The 14,630-nt window shown below is 46.1% G+C and overlaps 1 protein-coding gene across 1 annotated transcript in view; it reads left to right on the top strand.

Moving 5' to 3' along the window:
* Positions 1-14,630, top strand: part of LOC137323418 (transient receptor potential cation channel subfamily M member 2-like) — a 199,687-nt gene that overhangs the window by 136,280 nt on the left and 48,777 nt on the right. Inside the window, exon 11 of the mRNA XM_067986895.1 lies at positions 5,698-5,784. Coding sequence (XP_067842996.1) covers positions 5,698-5,784 — 87 coding nt within the window. The remainder of the gene's footprint in view (positions 1-5,697; positions 5,785-14,630) is intronic.

Below are 14,630 nucleotides of genomic sequence, written 5' to 3'. Positions count from 1 at the left end.
GATCCCTCTGTTCCTGTACCCCTTTTAGAGTTGTGCCCTCTAGTTTATATTGCCTCTCCTCGTTCTTCCTACCAAAATCACATTTTTCTGCGTTATATTTCATCTGCCACATGTCCGCCCATTCCATCAGCCTGTCTATATCCTCTTGAAGTCTATCACTATCCTCCTCACTGTTCACTACCCTTCCAAGTTTTGTGTCATCTGCAAATTTTGAAATTGTGCCCTGTACACCCAAGTCCAAGTCATTAATATATATCAAGAAAAGCAGTGGCCCCAGCACTAACCCCTGGGGAACATCACTGTACACCTCCCTCCAGCCCTCATCTACCCTCTCTGTTATCTCATGAAAAAACTCTACCAGGTTAGTTAAACACCATATGCCTTTAGTAAATCTGTGCTGGCTTTCCCTAATCAATCTAACAGAATCAGCCACATTGCTGTGTGTCTGGAGTCACATATAGGCCAGACCGGGTAAGGACGGCAGGTTTCCTTCCCTAAAGGACAGTAGTGAAACAGATGGGTTTTTACAACAAACAGTAGTTTCATGGCCCCTGTTACTGATACTAGTATTTTAGTCTAGATTTTATTTAATTAACTGAATTTAAATTCCCCAGCTGCCGTGACGGGATTTGAACTCATGACTCTGGATTATTATTCCAGGCCTTTGAGTTATTATTCCAGTAACATAACCACTATGCTACCGTACCCTACACGATGCTACTGTACCTTGGGTGCAAGTTTACGTTAAATGTGAATTTGGCTTCAAAACAAGAGAATTGTTGAAAGTGCAGGTTATGTGGTGATGCGATGGCTCACTGCATTGGCCAAGAATGTGAGGCAGTGCCAGGCGGTGGGATTCAGGACTGATACCCCACTCCACACAGCTCCGAATCTCGACCATGCCCCTGTGGGCAGACATGTCACCGCAGGAGCAGGCCCTTTCATCGCTGGGAACAGTGAGCTGCACCTCCCTCTGGTTGGATTTGGAGTGTGTGAAGGAACACAAGGGAAAGAAAGGGCAAAATAAAATCAAGAATGAAGCAGTGGCAGAAATGTTTGAAGAGAATCTCCAGGTGGAACGAGAAGACTGTCCTCTTTCAGAATTTCTAGAAAGTCAGAGAGTGAAAGGCAGTGCAGCAACCCTGGGCCTTGACTGAACCAGAGATGGCATCACAGATAGAGGAATGTCCAAGACAACAATAACATAGGTGGCAGCTGTGACTCATGGACAGCACTCCCTCCTCTGAATCACAAGGTCGAGGGTTCAAGTCCCCACTCCAGAGACTCGAGCACATAATCCAGGCTGACACTGCAGTGCAGGACTGAGAGAGCGCTGCACTGTCGGAGGGTCAGTACTGAGGAAGCGCTGCACTGTCGGAGGGTCAGTACTGAGGGAGCGCTGCACTGTCGGAGGGTCAGTACTGAGGGAGCGCTGCACTGTCGGAGGGTCAGTACTGAGGGAGCGCTGCACTGTCGGAGGGTCAGTACTGAGGGAGCGCTGCACTGTCGGAGGGTCAGTACTGAGGGAGCGCTGCACTGTCGGAGGGTCAGTACTGAGGGAACGCTGCACTGTCGGAGGGTCAGTACTGAGGGAGCGCTGCACTGTCGGAGGGTCAGTACTGAGGGAGCGCTGCACTGTCGGAGGGTCAGTACTGAGGGAGCGCTGCACTGTCGGAGGGTCAGTACTGAGAGAGCGCTGCACTGTCGGAGGGTCAGTACTGAGGGAGTGCTGCACTGTCGGAGGGTCAGTACTGAGGGAGCGCTGCACTGTCGGAGGGTCAGTACTGAGAGAGCGCTGCACTGTCGGAGGGTCAGTACTGAGGGAGTGCTGCACTGTCGGAGGGTCAGTACTGAGAGAGCGCTGCACTGTCGGAGGGTCAGTACTGAGGGAGTGCTGCACTGTCGGAGGGTCAGTACTGAGGGAGCGCTGCACTGTCGGAGGGTCAGTACTGAGAGAGTGCTGCACTGTCGGAGGGTCAGTACTGAGGGAGAGCTGCACTGTCGGAGGGTCAGTACTGAGGGAGCGCTGCACTGTCGGAGGGTCAGTACTGAGGGAGCGCTGCACTGTCGGAGGGTCAGTACTGAGGGAACGCTGCACTGTCGGAGGGTCAGTACTGAGGGAGTGCTGCACTGTCGGAGGGTCAGTACTGAGGGAGTGCTGCACTGTCGGAGGGTCAGTACTGAGGGAGCGCTGCACTGTCGGAGGGTCAGTACTGAGGGAGCGCTGCACTGTCGGAGGGTCAGTACTGAGGGAACGCTGCACTGTCGGAGGGTCAGTACTGAGGGAGCGCTGCACTGTCGGAGGGTCAGTACTGAGGGAACGCTGCACTGTCGGAGGGTCAGTACTGAGGGAACGCTGCACTGTCGGAGGGTCAGTACTGAGGGAGCGCTGCACTGTCGGAGGGTCAGGAATGAGGGAGCGCTGCACTGTCGGAGGGGCCGTCTTTCGGATGAGATGTTAAACTGAGGCCCCATCTTGTTTGCTCAGGTGGATGTAAAAGATCCCAAGGTACGATTTGAAGAAGAGCAGGGAGTTGTCCTGCGCAACATTTATTCCTTCAACCAAAACCATTAAAAACAGATTATCTCATTGTTACTAGTGGAATCTTGCTGTGTACAAATTGGCTGCTATGTGTTTGTCTACATTACATTGCTGTGAAGCACTTTGGGGAGGATGTGAAAGGTGCTATATAAATGTAAGTTTGTTCTTTTTAATGTGAATGGAATGACCTGAGTAAGGCCCCCTCCTCCACAGACCCCAGCCCAGTTCTTTCACAGGACAGAATGTGGGTGTAATGGTCGAGGAGGGGCCTCAGATTGGACCAGAACTCATCTCACAGACTTCCCACCCCTTGAAAGCTGGAACAATCAATTTGAATTGAGGGGGATGGCAAAAATGCTGAACAAATATTTTGTTTCAGTCTTTACAGTAGAGGACACTAAGAATATCCCAACACTGGACAAACAGGGGACTCTCGGGGGGGGAGGAGCTAAATACGATTAAAATCACTCAGGAGATGGTACTCAGTAAAATAATGGGACTCAAGGCGGATAAATCCCCTGGACCTGATGGCTTCCATCCTAGGGTCTTGAGGGAAGTGGCAGTAGGGATTGTGGATGCTTTGGTGATAGTTTTCCAAAATTCCCTGGACTCAGGAGAGGTCCCGGCAGATTGGAAAACTGCTAATGTAACACCCTTATTTAAAAAGGGTAGTAGGCAGAAGGCTGGAAATTATAGGCCAGTTAGCTTAACATCTGTGGTGGGTAAAATTTTGGAGTCTATTATTAAGGAGACAGTAACGGAACATTTAGATAAGCATAATTTAATAGGACAAAGTCAGCATGGCTTTATGAAGGGGAAGTCATGTCTGACAAATTTGCTTGAGTTCTTTGAGGATATAACGTACAGGGTGGATGAAGGGGAACCAGTGGACATAGTGTATTTAGACTTCCAGAAGGCATTCAACAAGGTGCCACATAAAAGATTATTACTTAAGATAAAAAATCACGGGATTGGGGGTAATATTCTGGCATGGGTGGAGGATTGGTTATCGAACAGGAAGCAGAGAGTTGGGATAAATGGTTCATTTTCGGACTGGCAACCAGTAACCAGTGGTGTTCCACAGGGGTCGGTGCTGGGTCCCCAACTCTTTACAATCTATATTAACGATTTGGAGGAGGGGACCGAGTGCAACATATCAAAATTTGCAGATGATACAAAGATGGGAGGGAAAGTAGAGAGTGAGGAGGACATAAAAAACCTGCAAGGGGATATAGACAGGCTGGGTGAGTGGGCGGAGATTTGGCAGATGCAATATAATATTGGAAAATGTGAGGTTATGCACTTTGGCAGGAAAAATCAGAGAGCAAGTTATTTTCTTAATGGCGAGAGACTGGAAAGTACTGCAGTACAAAGGGATCTGGGGGTCCGAGTGCAAGAAAATCAAAAAGTTGGTATGCAGGTGCAGCAGGTGATCAAGAAAGCCAACGGAATGTTGGCTTTTATTGCTAGGGGGATAGAATATAAAAACAGGGAGGTATTGCTGCAGTTATATAAGGTATTGGTGAGACCGCACCTGGAATACTGCATACAGTTTTGGTCTCCATACTTAAGAAAAGACATACTTGCTCTCGAGGCAGTACAAAGAAGGTTCACTCGGTTAATCCCGGGGATGAGGGGGCGGACATATGAGGAGAGGTTGAGTAGATTGGGACTCTACTCATTGGAGTTCAGAAGAATGAGAGGCGATCTTATTGAAACATATAAGATTGTGAAGGGTCTTGATCGGGTGGATGCAGTAAGGATGTTCCCAAAGATGGGTGAAACTAGAACTAGGGGGCATAATCTTAGAATAAGGGGCTGCTCCTTCAAAACTGAGATGAGGAGAAACTTCTTCACTCAGAGGGTGGTAGGTCTGTGGAATTTGCTGCCCCAGGAAGCTGTGGAAGCTACATCATTAGATAAATTTAAAACAGAAATAGACAGTTTTCTAGAAGTAAAGGGAATTAGGGGTTACGGGGAGCGGGCAGGAAATTGGACATGAAGCTGAGTTCGGATCGGTCAATGCCCTGTGGGTGGCGGAGAGGGCCCAGGGGCTGTGTGGCCGGGTCCTGCTCCGACTTCTTGTGTTTTTTAGATTTGTGGTTGGGATCAGATCAGCCATGATCTTATTGAATGGCGGAGCAGGCTCGAGGGGCTGATTGGCCTACTCCTGCTCCAATTTCTTATGTTCTTATGTTCTTATGATACTCCGTCTCACCCCCTCCCATCCTGATGACAGTTTGGGGGGAGAGTCTGGGATTGGTTCCCCTCAGAAATGCCATCTGATTTGCTAGCAGTGTGTCCAGCAGCACACTCACACCCACTGCAGAAAGCTTGCCCAGTGCATGGGTCAAAGGGCAATCAATCCCATACAGGTTGGGTGCCATTTGACTCTGGGCCGAGCATTCTGTGAGCTGGAGGAGAAGATGAATCAACATAGATTCGTAGAATAATACAGTGCAGGAGGAGGCCATTCGGCCCATCATGCCTGTGCCAGCTCTTTGAAAGAGCTATCCAATTAGTCCCACTCCCCTGCTCTTTCCCCACAGCCCTGCAAATTTTTCCTTTTCAAGTATTTATCCAATTCCCTTTTGAAAGTTATTATTGAACCTGCTTCCACCGCCCTTTCAGGCAGTGAATTCCAGATCATCACAACTCGCTGAGTAAAAAAAATTCTCCTCATCTCCCCTCTGATTCTTTTGCCAATTATCTTAAACCTATATCCTCTGGTTACCAACCCTTCTCCCACTGGAAACAGTTTCTCCTTATTTACTCTATCAAAACTCCTCATGATTTTGGACACCTCTATTAAATCTCCCCCTAACCTTCTCTGCTCTAAGGAGAACAACCCCAGCTTCTCCAGTCTCTCCACATAACTGAAGTCCCTCATCCCTGGTACCATTCTAGTAAATCTCCTCTGCATCTTCAGGCAGTTTGGCTGTGGCCCCACACCCCCTCCCCTCGGGACAGCAGGGTGCAGCTCCAATATCCCAGTGCGCCTGAGGGGTCGGCACCTGCCCCTAATACCTAAATGACCCTGTGTGTCCCCCTGAGATTCGAGATGAGCCCATGCAGTAGGTGAAAGTTGTGACCGCAGTGCCTGGTCACTGACTTTATAAAAGTAACAGTCAAAAACTTGTCCATGAATGTTTCAGGAATCCAAGGGGAAGGACCGGCCTGCGCGGAAAAGGGAGCCTTCGCTGTTTTGGACCAAACCATGCAATGTATCCCATCATTACACGGTAAGAAGGCAGCCACTGACAGTAGTTTGTAATAAGGAACTGGGCATGTGCTTTAAGTCCTCAGTACTGTCGTTTTTTGCAATACAGGTCAGTCCTGGTCAATCTGGGCACTGGTGACCAGAACAGCTCACGATAACCTCAGTGGCACATCTCCTTTCCCCTTGATTAGAACCTCATTCTAATCAATTATTAAGAGGAAGAGGGACATGCTGAGTTAGGATTCCTGGTCCTGATCACTATACAGTGTTCGGAATTCATGAGATTAGGATCAGGCTTGACTGTGATGCCCCCCGTGGTTGAATCATTTACTGCCCCTGTTCCATTTTTGGGTTTTTTTCTACACTTTGTTCCCTAGATTTTTCAGCTGCTGTATTTTGAGATGATGCTCACAGATGACTCCCATCTCCCAGTGTGTTTTGAGGTGATCGTTACTGAGGGTAATGCAATAATCATGGGGGACTTCAATCTTCATACAGACTGGGCAAACCAAATTGGGAAAAGTAGTTTGGAGGACGAGTTCATGGAATGCTTTCGAGACAATTTCCCAGAACAATACGTCATCGGACCAACCAGGGAACAGGCTATTTTAGATCTTGTCTTGTGTAATGAGACAGGGTTAATTAGTAATCTCACAGTAAAGCATCCTCTGGGGAAGAGTGATCATAATATGATAGAATTTCACATTGAGTTCAAGAGTGACATACTTTCGTCCGAATCTAGAATCTTAAACTTAAACAAAGCCAATTGCATAGGTATGAGGGGTGAGTTGGCTAAGGTAGATTGGGAAATTAGATTAACAGATATGATGGTAGATGAGCAATGGTGAACATTGAAAGAAATAATTCATAATTCTCAACTAATATACATTCCCTTGAGGAATAAAACTCCACAGGAAAAGTGATCCAACCGTGGCTAACTACAGAAGTTAAGAAGAGTATTAGATTGAAAGAAGAGGCTTATAATGTTGCCAAGAAGAGAAAAAAGCCTGAGGATTGGGAGAGTTTTAAAAACCTGCAAAAGACGACCAAAAAATTGATAAGGAGGGAGAAAATAGAATATGAGAGTAAACGAGCAAGAAATATAAAAACAGATTGTAAGAGCTTCTACAAGTATGTAAAAAGGAAGAGATTAGCAAAAGTAAACGTGGGTCCCTTAGAGGCTGAGACAGGAGAAATTAAATTGGGGAAATCAGGAAATGGCAGAGACGTTAAACAAATATTTTGTATCTGTTCACAGCAGAAGACATCCCAGGAATAGTGGGGAACCAAGGGTCTAATGAGAGTGAGGAACTGAAAGTAATTAAGATTAGTAAAGAAAAAGTACTGGAGAAATTAATGAGACGAAAAGCCGACAAATCCCCTGGACCTGATGGCCGACATCCTAGGGTTCTAAAAGAGGTGGCTGCAGAGATAGTGGATGCATTGGTTTTGATCTTGCAGAATTCCCTAGATTCTGAAACGGTCCCAGTAGATTGGAAGGTAGCAAATGTAACCCCGCTATTCAAGAAAGGAGGGAGAGAGAAAACAGGGAACTACAGGCCAGTTAGCCTGACATCAGCAGTCAGGAAAATGCTGGAATCCATTATTAAGGAAGTGGTAACAGGGCACTTAGAAAATCATAATACGATTAGGCAGAGTCAACACGGTTTTATGAAAGGGAAATCGTGTTTGACAAATTTATTAGAGTTTTTTGAGGGTATAACTAGCAGGGTAGATAAAGGGGAACCAGTGGATGTCGTATATTTGGATTTTCAAAAGGCATTCAATAAGGTGCCACACGAGGTTGTTACACAAGATAAGGACTCATGGGATTGGGAGTAATATATTAGCATGGACTGAGGATTGGTTAAAGGACAGAAAACAGAGAGTGGGAATAAACGGGTTATTTTCAGATTGGCAGGTTGTAACTAGTGGGGTGCCGCAGGGATCAGTGCTTGGGCCTCAGCTATTTACAATCTACATTAATGACTGAGATGAAGGGACCGAGTGTAATGTATCCAAGTTTGCTGATGATACAAAGCTAGGTGGGAAAGTAAGCTGTGAAGACAATGCAAACTACAGGCCAGTCAGTTTAACCTCGGTGGTGAGGAAACTTTTAGAGACAATAATCCGGGACAGAATTAGCAGTCACTCGGACGAGTGTGGATTGATTAGGGAAAGGCAGCACAGATTTGTTAAAGGCCAATCGTGTTTAACTAACTTAGGAACATAGGAACAGGAATAGGCCATACAGCCCCTCGTGCCTCCTCCACCATTTGATAAGATCATGGCTGATCTTGACAGAGTTTTTTGATGAGGTAACAGAGAGGGTTGATGAGGGCAATACGGTTGATGTGGTGTATATGGACTTTCAAAAGGCGTTTGATAAAGTGCCGCATAATAGGCTTGTCATCAAGATTGAAGCCCATGGAATAAAAGGGGGCAGTGGGAGCATGGATACAAAATTGGCTAAGAGACAGGAAACAGAGAGTAGTGGTGAACGGTTGTTTTTCGGACTGGAGGGAGGTGTACAGTGATGTTCCCCAGGGGTTAGTGCTGGGACCACTGCTTTTCTTGATATATATTAATGACTTGGACTTGGGTGTACAGGGCACAATTTCAAAATTTGCGGATGACACAAAACTTGGAAGGGTAGTGAACAGTGAGGAGGATAGTGATAGACTTCAAGAGGATATAGACAGGCTGGTGGAATGGGCGGACACGTGGCAGGTGAAATTTAACACAGAAAAATGCGAAGTGATACATTTTGGTAGGAAGAATGAGGAGAGGCAATATAAACTAGAGGCCACAACTGTAAAAGAGGTACAGGAACAGAGAGATCTGGGGGTATATATATGCACAAATCGTTGAAGATGGCAGGGCAGATTGAGAAAGTGGTTAAAAAAGCATACAGGATCCTGGGCTTTATAAATAGAAGCATAGAGTACAAAAGTATGGAAGTTATGATGAACCTTTATAAAACACTGGTTCGACCACAACTGGAGTATTGTGTCCAGTTCTGGGCACCGCACTTCAGGAAAGATGTGAAGGCCTTAGAGAGGGTGCAGAAGAGATTGACTAGAATGATTCCAGGGATGAGGGACTTCAGTTACGTGGATAGACTGGAGAAGCTGGGGTTGTTCTCCTTGGAACAGAGAAGGTTGAGAGGAGATTTGATCGAGGTGTTCAAAATCATGAAGGGTCTAGACAGAGTAGATAGAGAGAAACTGTTCCCATTGGTGGAAGGGTCAAGAACCAGAGGGCATAGATTTAAGGTGATTGGCAAAAAAACCAAAGGTGACATGAGGAAAAACTTTTTCACACAGCAAGTGGTTAGGATCTGGAATGCACTGCCTGAGGGGGTGGTGGAGGCAGATTCAATCATGGCCTTCAAAAGGGAAGTGGATAAGTACTTAGAGTCATAGAGTCATAGAGTCATAGAGTTATACAGCACGGATAGAGGCCCTTCGGCCCATCGTGTCCGCGTCGGCCATCAGCCCTGTCCACTCTAATCCCATATTCCAGCATTTGGTCCGTAGCCTTGTATGCTATGGCATTTCAAGTGCTCATCCAAATGCTTCTTGAATGTTGTGAGGGTTCCTGCCTCCACAACCCTTTCAGGCAGTGAGTTCCAGACTCCAACCACCCTCTGGGTGAAAACGTTCTTTCTCAAATCCCCTCTAAACCTCCCGCCTTTTACCTTGAATCTATGTCCCCTTGTTATAGAACCCTCAACGAAGAGAAAAAGCTCCTTAGTATCCATCCTATCTGTGCCCCTCATAATTTTGTACACCTCAATCATGTCCCCACTCAGCCTCCTCTGCTCCAAGGAAAACAAACCCAATCTTCCCAGTCTCTCTTCATAGCTGAAGCGCTCCAGCCCTGGTAACATCCTGGTGGAATCTCCTCTGCACCCTCTCCAAAGCGATCACATCCTTCCTGTCGTGTGGCGACCAGAACTGCACACAGTACTCCAGCTGTGGCCTAACCAGTGTTTTATACAGCTCCATCATAACCTCCTTGCTCTTATATTCTATGCCTCGGCTAATAAAGGCAAGTATCCCATATGCCTTCTTTACCACCTTATCTACCTGTTCCGCCGCCTTCAGGGATCTGTGAACTTGCACACCAAGATCCCTCTGACCCTCTGTCTTGCCGAGGGTCCTCCCATTCATTGTGTATTCCCTTGCCTTGTTAGTCCCTCCAAAGTGCATCACCTCGCACTTTTCCGGGTTAAATTCCATTTGCCACTGTTCCGCCCATCTGACCAACCCATCTATATCGTCCTGCAGACTGAGGCTATCCTCCTCGCTATTTACCACCCTACCAATTTTTGTATCATCAGCGAACTTACTGATCATACCTTTTACATTCATATCCAAGTCATTAATGTAGACCACAAACAGCAAGGGACCCAGCACCGATCCCTGTGGTACCCCACTGGCCACAGGCTTCCAGTCACAAAAACAACCTTCGACCATCACCCTCTGCCTTCTGCCACTAAGCCAGTTTTGTATCCAAAGTGCCAAGGCACCCTGGATTCCATGGGCTCGTACCTTCTTGACCAGTCTCCTGTGGGGGACTTTATCGAAGGCCTTACTGAAATCCATGTATACCACATCCACTGCGTTACCCTCATCCACACGCCTAGTCACCCCCTCAAAAAATTCAATCAAATCAGTCAGACATGATCTTCCCTTGACAAAGCCATGTTGACTATCCCTGATTAATCCTTGCTTCTCCAAGTGGAGACTAATTTTGTCCTTCAGAATTTTTTCCAATAATTTTCCTACCACTGATGTTAGGCTCACTGGCCTGTAGTTCCCCGGTTTTTCCCTACTCCCCTTCTTGAATAATGGTATTACATTAGCGGTTCTCCAGTCCTCTGGCACATCCCCTGTGGCCAGAGAGGTTCTGAATATATGTGTCAGAGCCCCCGCAATCTCCTCCTTTGCCTCACACAGTAGCCTGGGATACATTTCGTCCGGGCCTGGGGATTTATCCATTTTTAGGCCTGCTAAAACCGCCAATACCTCCTCCCGCTCGATGTTAATATGTTCGAGTATATCACAGTCCCCCTGCCGTATTTCTATGTCTACATCGTCCTTCTCCATAGTGAAAACAGATGCAAAAAATTCATTTAGAACCCCTCCTACATCTGCCGGCTCCACACACAGATTGCCATTTTTGTCCCTAATGGGCCCTATTTTTTCCCTAGTCATCCTCTTACCCTTAATATACTTATAAAACATCTTAGGATTTTCCTTTATTTTGCTCGCCAGTGTTATTTCATGGCCCCTCCTTGATCTCCTAATTTCTTTTTTATGTATCCCCCTGCACTTTTTGTACTCCTCTAGGGCTTCCTCCGTCTTTAGCCTTTTGTATCTGCCAAAAGCCCTCCTTTTTTTCCTAATCCATTCTCGTATATCCCCTGACATCCAAGGTTCCCTGGAGTTCTTGGAACCACCCTTGACCTTTACGGGAACATGTTGCCATTGTATGGTCTCAATCTCCCTTCTGAAAGACTCCCATTGCTCCGATGGGAGTACTTGAAAGGAAAAAATTTGCAGGGCTACGGGGAAAGGGCGGGGGAGTGGGACTAGCTGGATTGCTCTTGTATAGAGCCGGCACGGACTCGATGGGCCGAATGCCCTCTTTCCGCACAGTATCCCTTCTATGATTCTATGATATGATATGATGAAACAGTCTGCAAAGGGATATAGACAGCTTAATTCTGTGGGCAAGAAGGTGGCAGATGGAGTATAATGTGGGGAAATGTGAGGATTCATTTTGCTAGGATGAATAGAAATACAGAATATTTTTTAAATGGTGAGAAACTATTAAATGTTGGTGTTCAGAGGGATTTGGGTGTCCTTGTACACAAAAAAATAGAAAGTTAACATCCAGGTACAGCAAGTAATTAGGAAGGCAACTGGTATGTTGGCCTTTATTGCAAGGGGGTTGGAGTATAAGAGTAAGGAGGTTTTGCTGCAATTGTACAGGGCTTTGGTGAGACCTCACCTGGAGTACTGTGTACAGTTTTGGTCTCCTTGTCTAAGGAAGGATATATTTGCCTTAGAGGCGGTGCAAGGAAGGTTCACGAGATGGATTCATGGGATGAGAGGTTTGTCCTATGAAGAGAGATTGAGTAGAATGGGCCAATATCAAAGAATATGGGAAAAAAGCAGGAAAGTGGAGTTGAGGTAAAAATCAGATCAGCCATGATCTCATTAAATGTAGACTCGAAGGGCCAAATGGCCTATTCCTGCTCCTATCTGTTATGGTTTATATTCTCTAGAGTTTAGAAGAATGAGAGGTGATCTCATTGAAACGTATAAGATTCTGAGAGGTCTTGACAGGGTTGATGTTGAGAGGTTGTTTCCCCTGGCTGGAGAGTCCAGAACTAGGGGGCATAGTCGCAGGATAAGGGGTCAGCCATTTAGGACTGAGATGATGAAAACATTTTTCACTCAGAGGGTTGTGAATCTTTGGAATTCTCTCCCCCAGAGGACTGTGGATGCTGAGTCGTTGAATATATTCAAGGCTGAGATCGATAGATTTTTGGACTCCAGAGGAATCAAGGGATATGGGGATCGGGCGGGAAAGTGGAGTTGAGGTTGAAGATCAGCCATGATCTGATTGAATGGTGGAGCAGGCTCGAGGGGCTGAATGACCTACTCCTAGAATCATAAAATCAATCCAGTTAGTCCCACTCCCCCACCCTTTCCCCATAGTCCTGCACATTTTTTTCATTTCAAGTACTTATCCAGTTCCCTTTTGAAAGCCATGATTGAATCTGCCTCCATCACCCCCTTGGGCAGCGCATTCCAGATCATAAACACTCACTGTGTAAAAAAGTTTTTCCTCATGTCACCTTTGGTTTTTTTGCCAATCACGTTAAATCTATGTCCTCTGGTCCTTGACCCTTCCACCAATGGGAACAGTTTCTCTCTATCTACTCTGTCGAGACCCTTCATGATTTTGAACACCTCGATCAAATCTCCTCTCAACTGTCTCTGTTCCAAGGAGAACAACCCCAGCTTCTCCAGTCTGTCCATGTGACTAAAGTCCCTCATCCCTGGAATCATTCTAGTAAATCTCTTCTACACCCTCTCTAAGGCCTTCATATCTTTACTAAAGTGCGGTGCCCAGAACTGGACACAATACTCCAGTTGTGGTCGAACCAGTGTTTTATAAAGGTTCATCATGACTTCCATACTTTTGTACTCTATGCTTCTATTTATAAAGCCCAGGATCCTGTATGCTTTTTTTAACCGCTTTCTCAATCTGTCCTGCCACCTTCAATGATTTGTGCACATATACCCCCAGATCTCTCTGTTCCTGTACCCCTTTTAGAGTTGTGCCCTCTAGTTTATATTGCCTCTCCTCATTCTTCCTGCCAAAATGTATCACTTCGCATTTTTCTGTGTTAAATTTCATCTGCCGCGTGTCCGCCCATTCCACCAGCCTGTCTATATCCTCTTGAAGTCTATCACTATCCTCCTCACTGTTCTCTACACTTCCAAGTTTTGTGTATTCTGCAAATTTTGAAATTGTGCCCTGTACACCCAAGTCCAAGTCATTAATATATATCAAGAAAAGCAGTGACCCCAATTGAGCATTTTTACTTAAGAGTGGTCCATGTCCTTTTCCATAGCTATTCTAAACCTTTTGATACTATGATTGCTGCTCCCTAAAAGCTCTCTCACTGACACTTGCTCCACTTGGCCCGTCTCATTCCCCAGAACCAAATCCAGCAATGCCTCCTTCCTCGTTTCTCCTGAACACATTTCAAAAATTCCTCCCCCTCTTTGCCCCTTATTATTATTAACCCAGTCTATATTCGGATAGTTGAAGTCCCCCATTATCACTACTCTATGGCTGTTGCACCTCTCTGTAATTTCCCCACAAATTTTCTCCTCTATCTCCTTCCCACTAGTTGGTGGCCTATAGAATACACCCAGTAGTGTAATGGCACCTCTATTGTTTCTTAACTCTAACCAAATAGATTCGGTCCTTTACCCCTCCAGGACATCCTCTCTCTCCAGCACTGCAATATTCTCCTTAATCAATACGGCCTCCCCCCTCCTTTCTTTCATAGAAACATAGAAAATAGGAGCAAGAGGCCATTTGGCTCTTCGGGCCTGCTCCGCCATTCAAAATGATCATGGCTGATCGTCTAACTCAGTTCCCTGTTCCCGCTTTTTCCCCATATCCCTTGATCCCTTTAGCATTAAGAAATATATCTATCTCCTTCTTGAATACATCTAATGACTTGGCCTCCACTGCCTTCTGTGGTAGAGAATTCCACAGGTTCACCACCCTTCCCTCTCTTTCCTGAACACCTTGTATCCAGGAATATTTAGTCCCCAATCCTGGCCTATTTTGAGCCAGGTCTCCGTAATCACCATGACATCATATTCCCATGTGGTTATTTGCGCCTGCAGCTCACCGACCTTGTTTACCACACTTTGTGTGTTTACACACATGCCCTGCAAACCAGTCTTAGACTTTCTTGTATTCTTTCTTAGTCGGATCCCACCTAATACTGTACTATTTCTTACTCTAGTTCTATCTTTCTCTCCCAATCCTTTGTGTCCCTTGTCTCTCCTTTCCAGTGCTACATCCTGGTGCCCATCCCCCTGCCAAATTAGTTTAAACAGCCCCTCCCCCGCTCTATTTCTTATATTCTGATTTTTTTACAGGTGACTCCCATCTCCCTGTATGTTTTGAGAGTACCTTCACTAACCCTGGTGCCTGGCTAAACTTTGAGTGAAGTGCCCAGGGTAACAGACGTTGCTGTTAATTACTTCATCTACTTGACCAATCCTCTCCTCCCCCACCATCTCCCCCCTTCTCCAATAAGCA

This window comes from Heptranchias perlo, chromosome 7 (genome assembly GCF_035084215.1).
Source record: "Heptranchias perlo isolate sHepPer1 chromosome 7, sHepPer1.hap1, whole genome shotgun sequence".
In the NCBI taxonomy this organism is placed as follows: Eukaryota; Metazoa; Chordata; class Chondrichthyes; order Hexanchiformes; family Hexanchidae; genus Heptranchias; species Heptranchias perlo.
The sequence above is the reverse complement of the archived record's forward strand: the minus strand, read 5'-3'. Positions and strand labels throughout refer to the sequence as shown.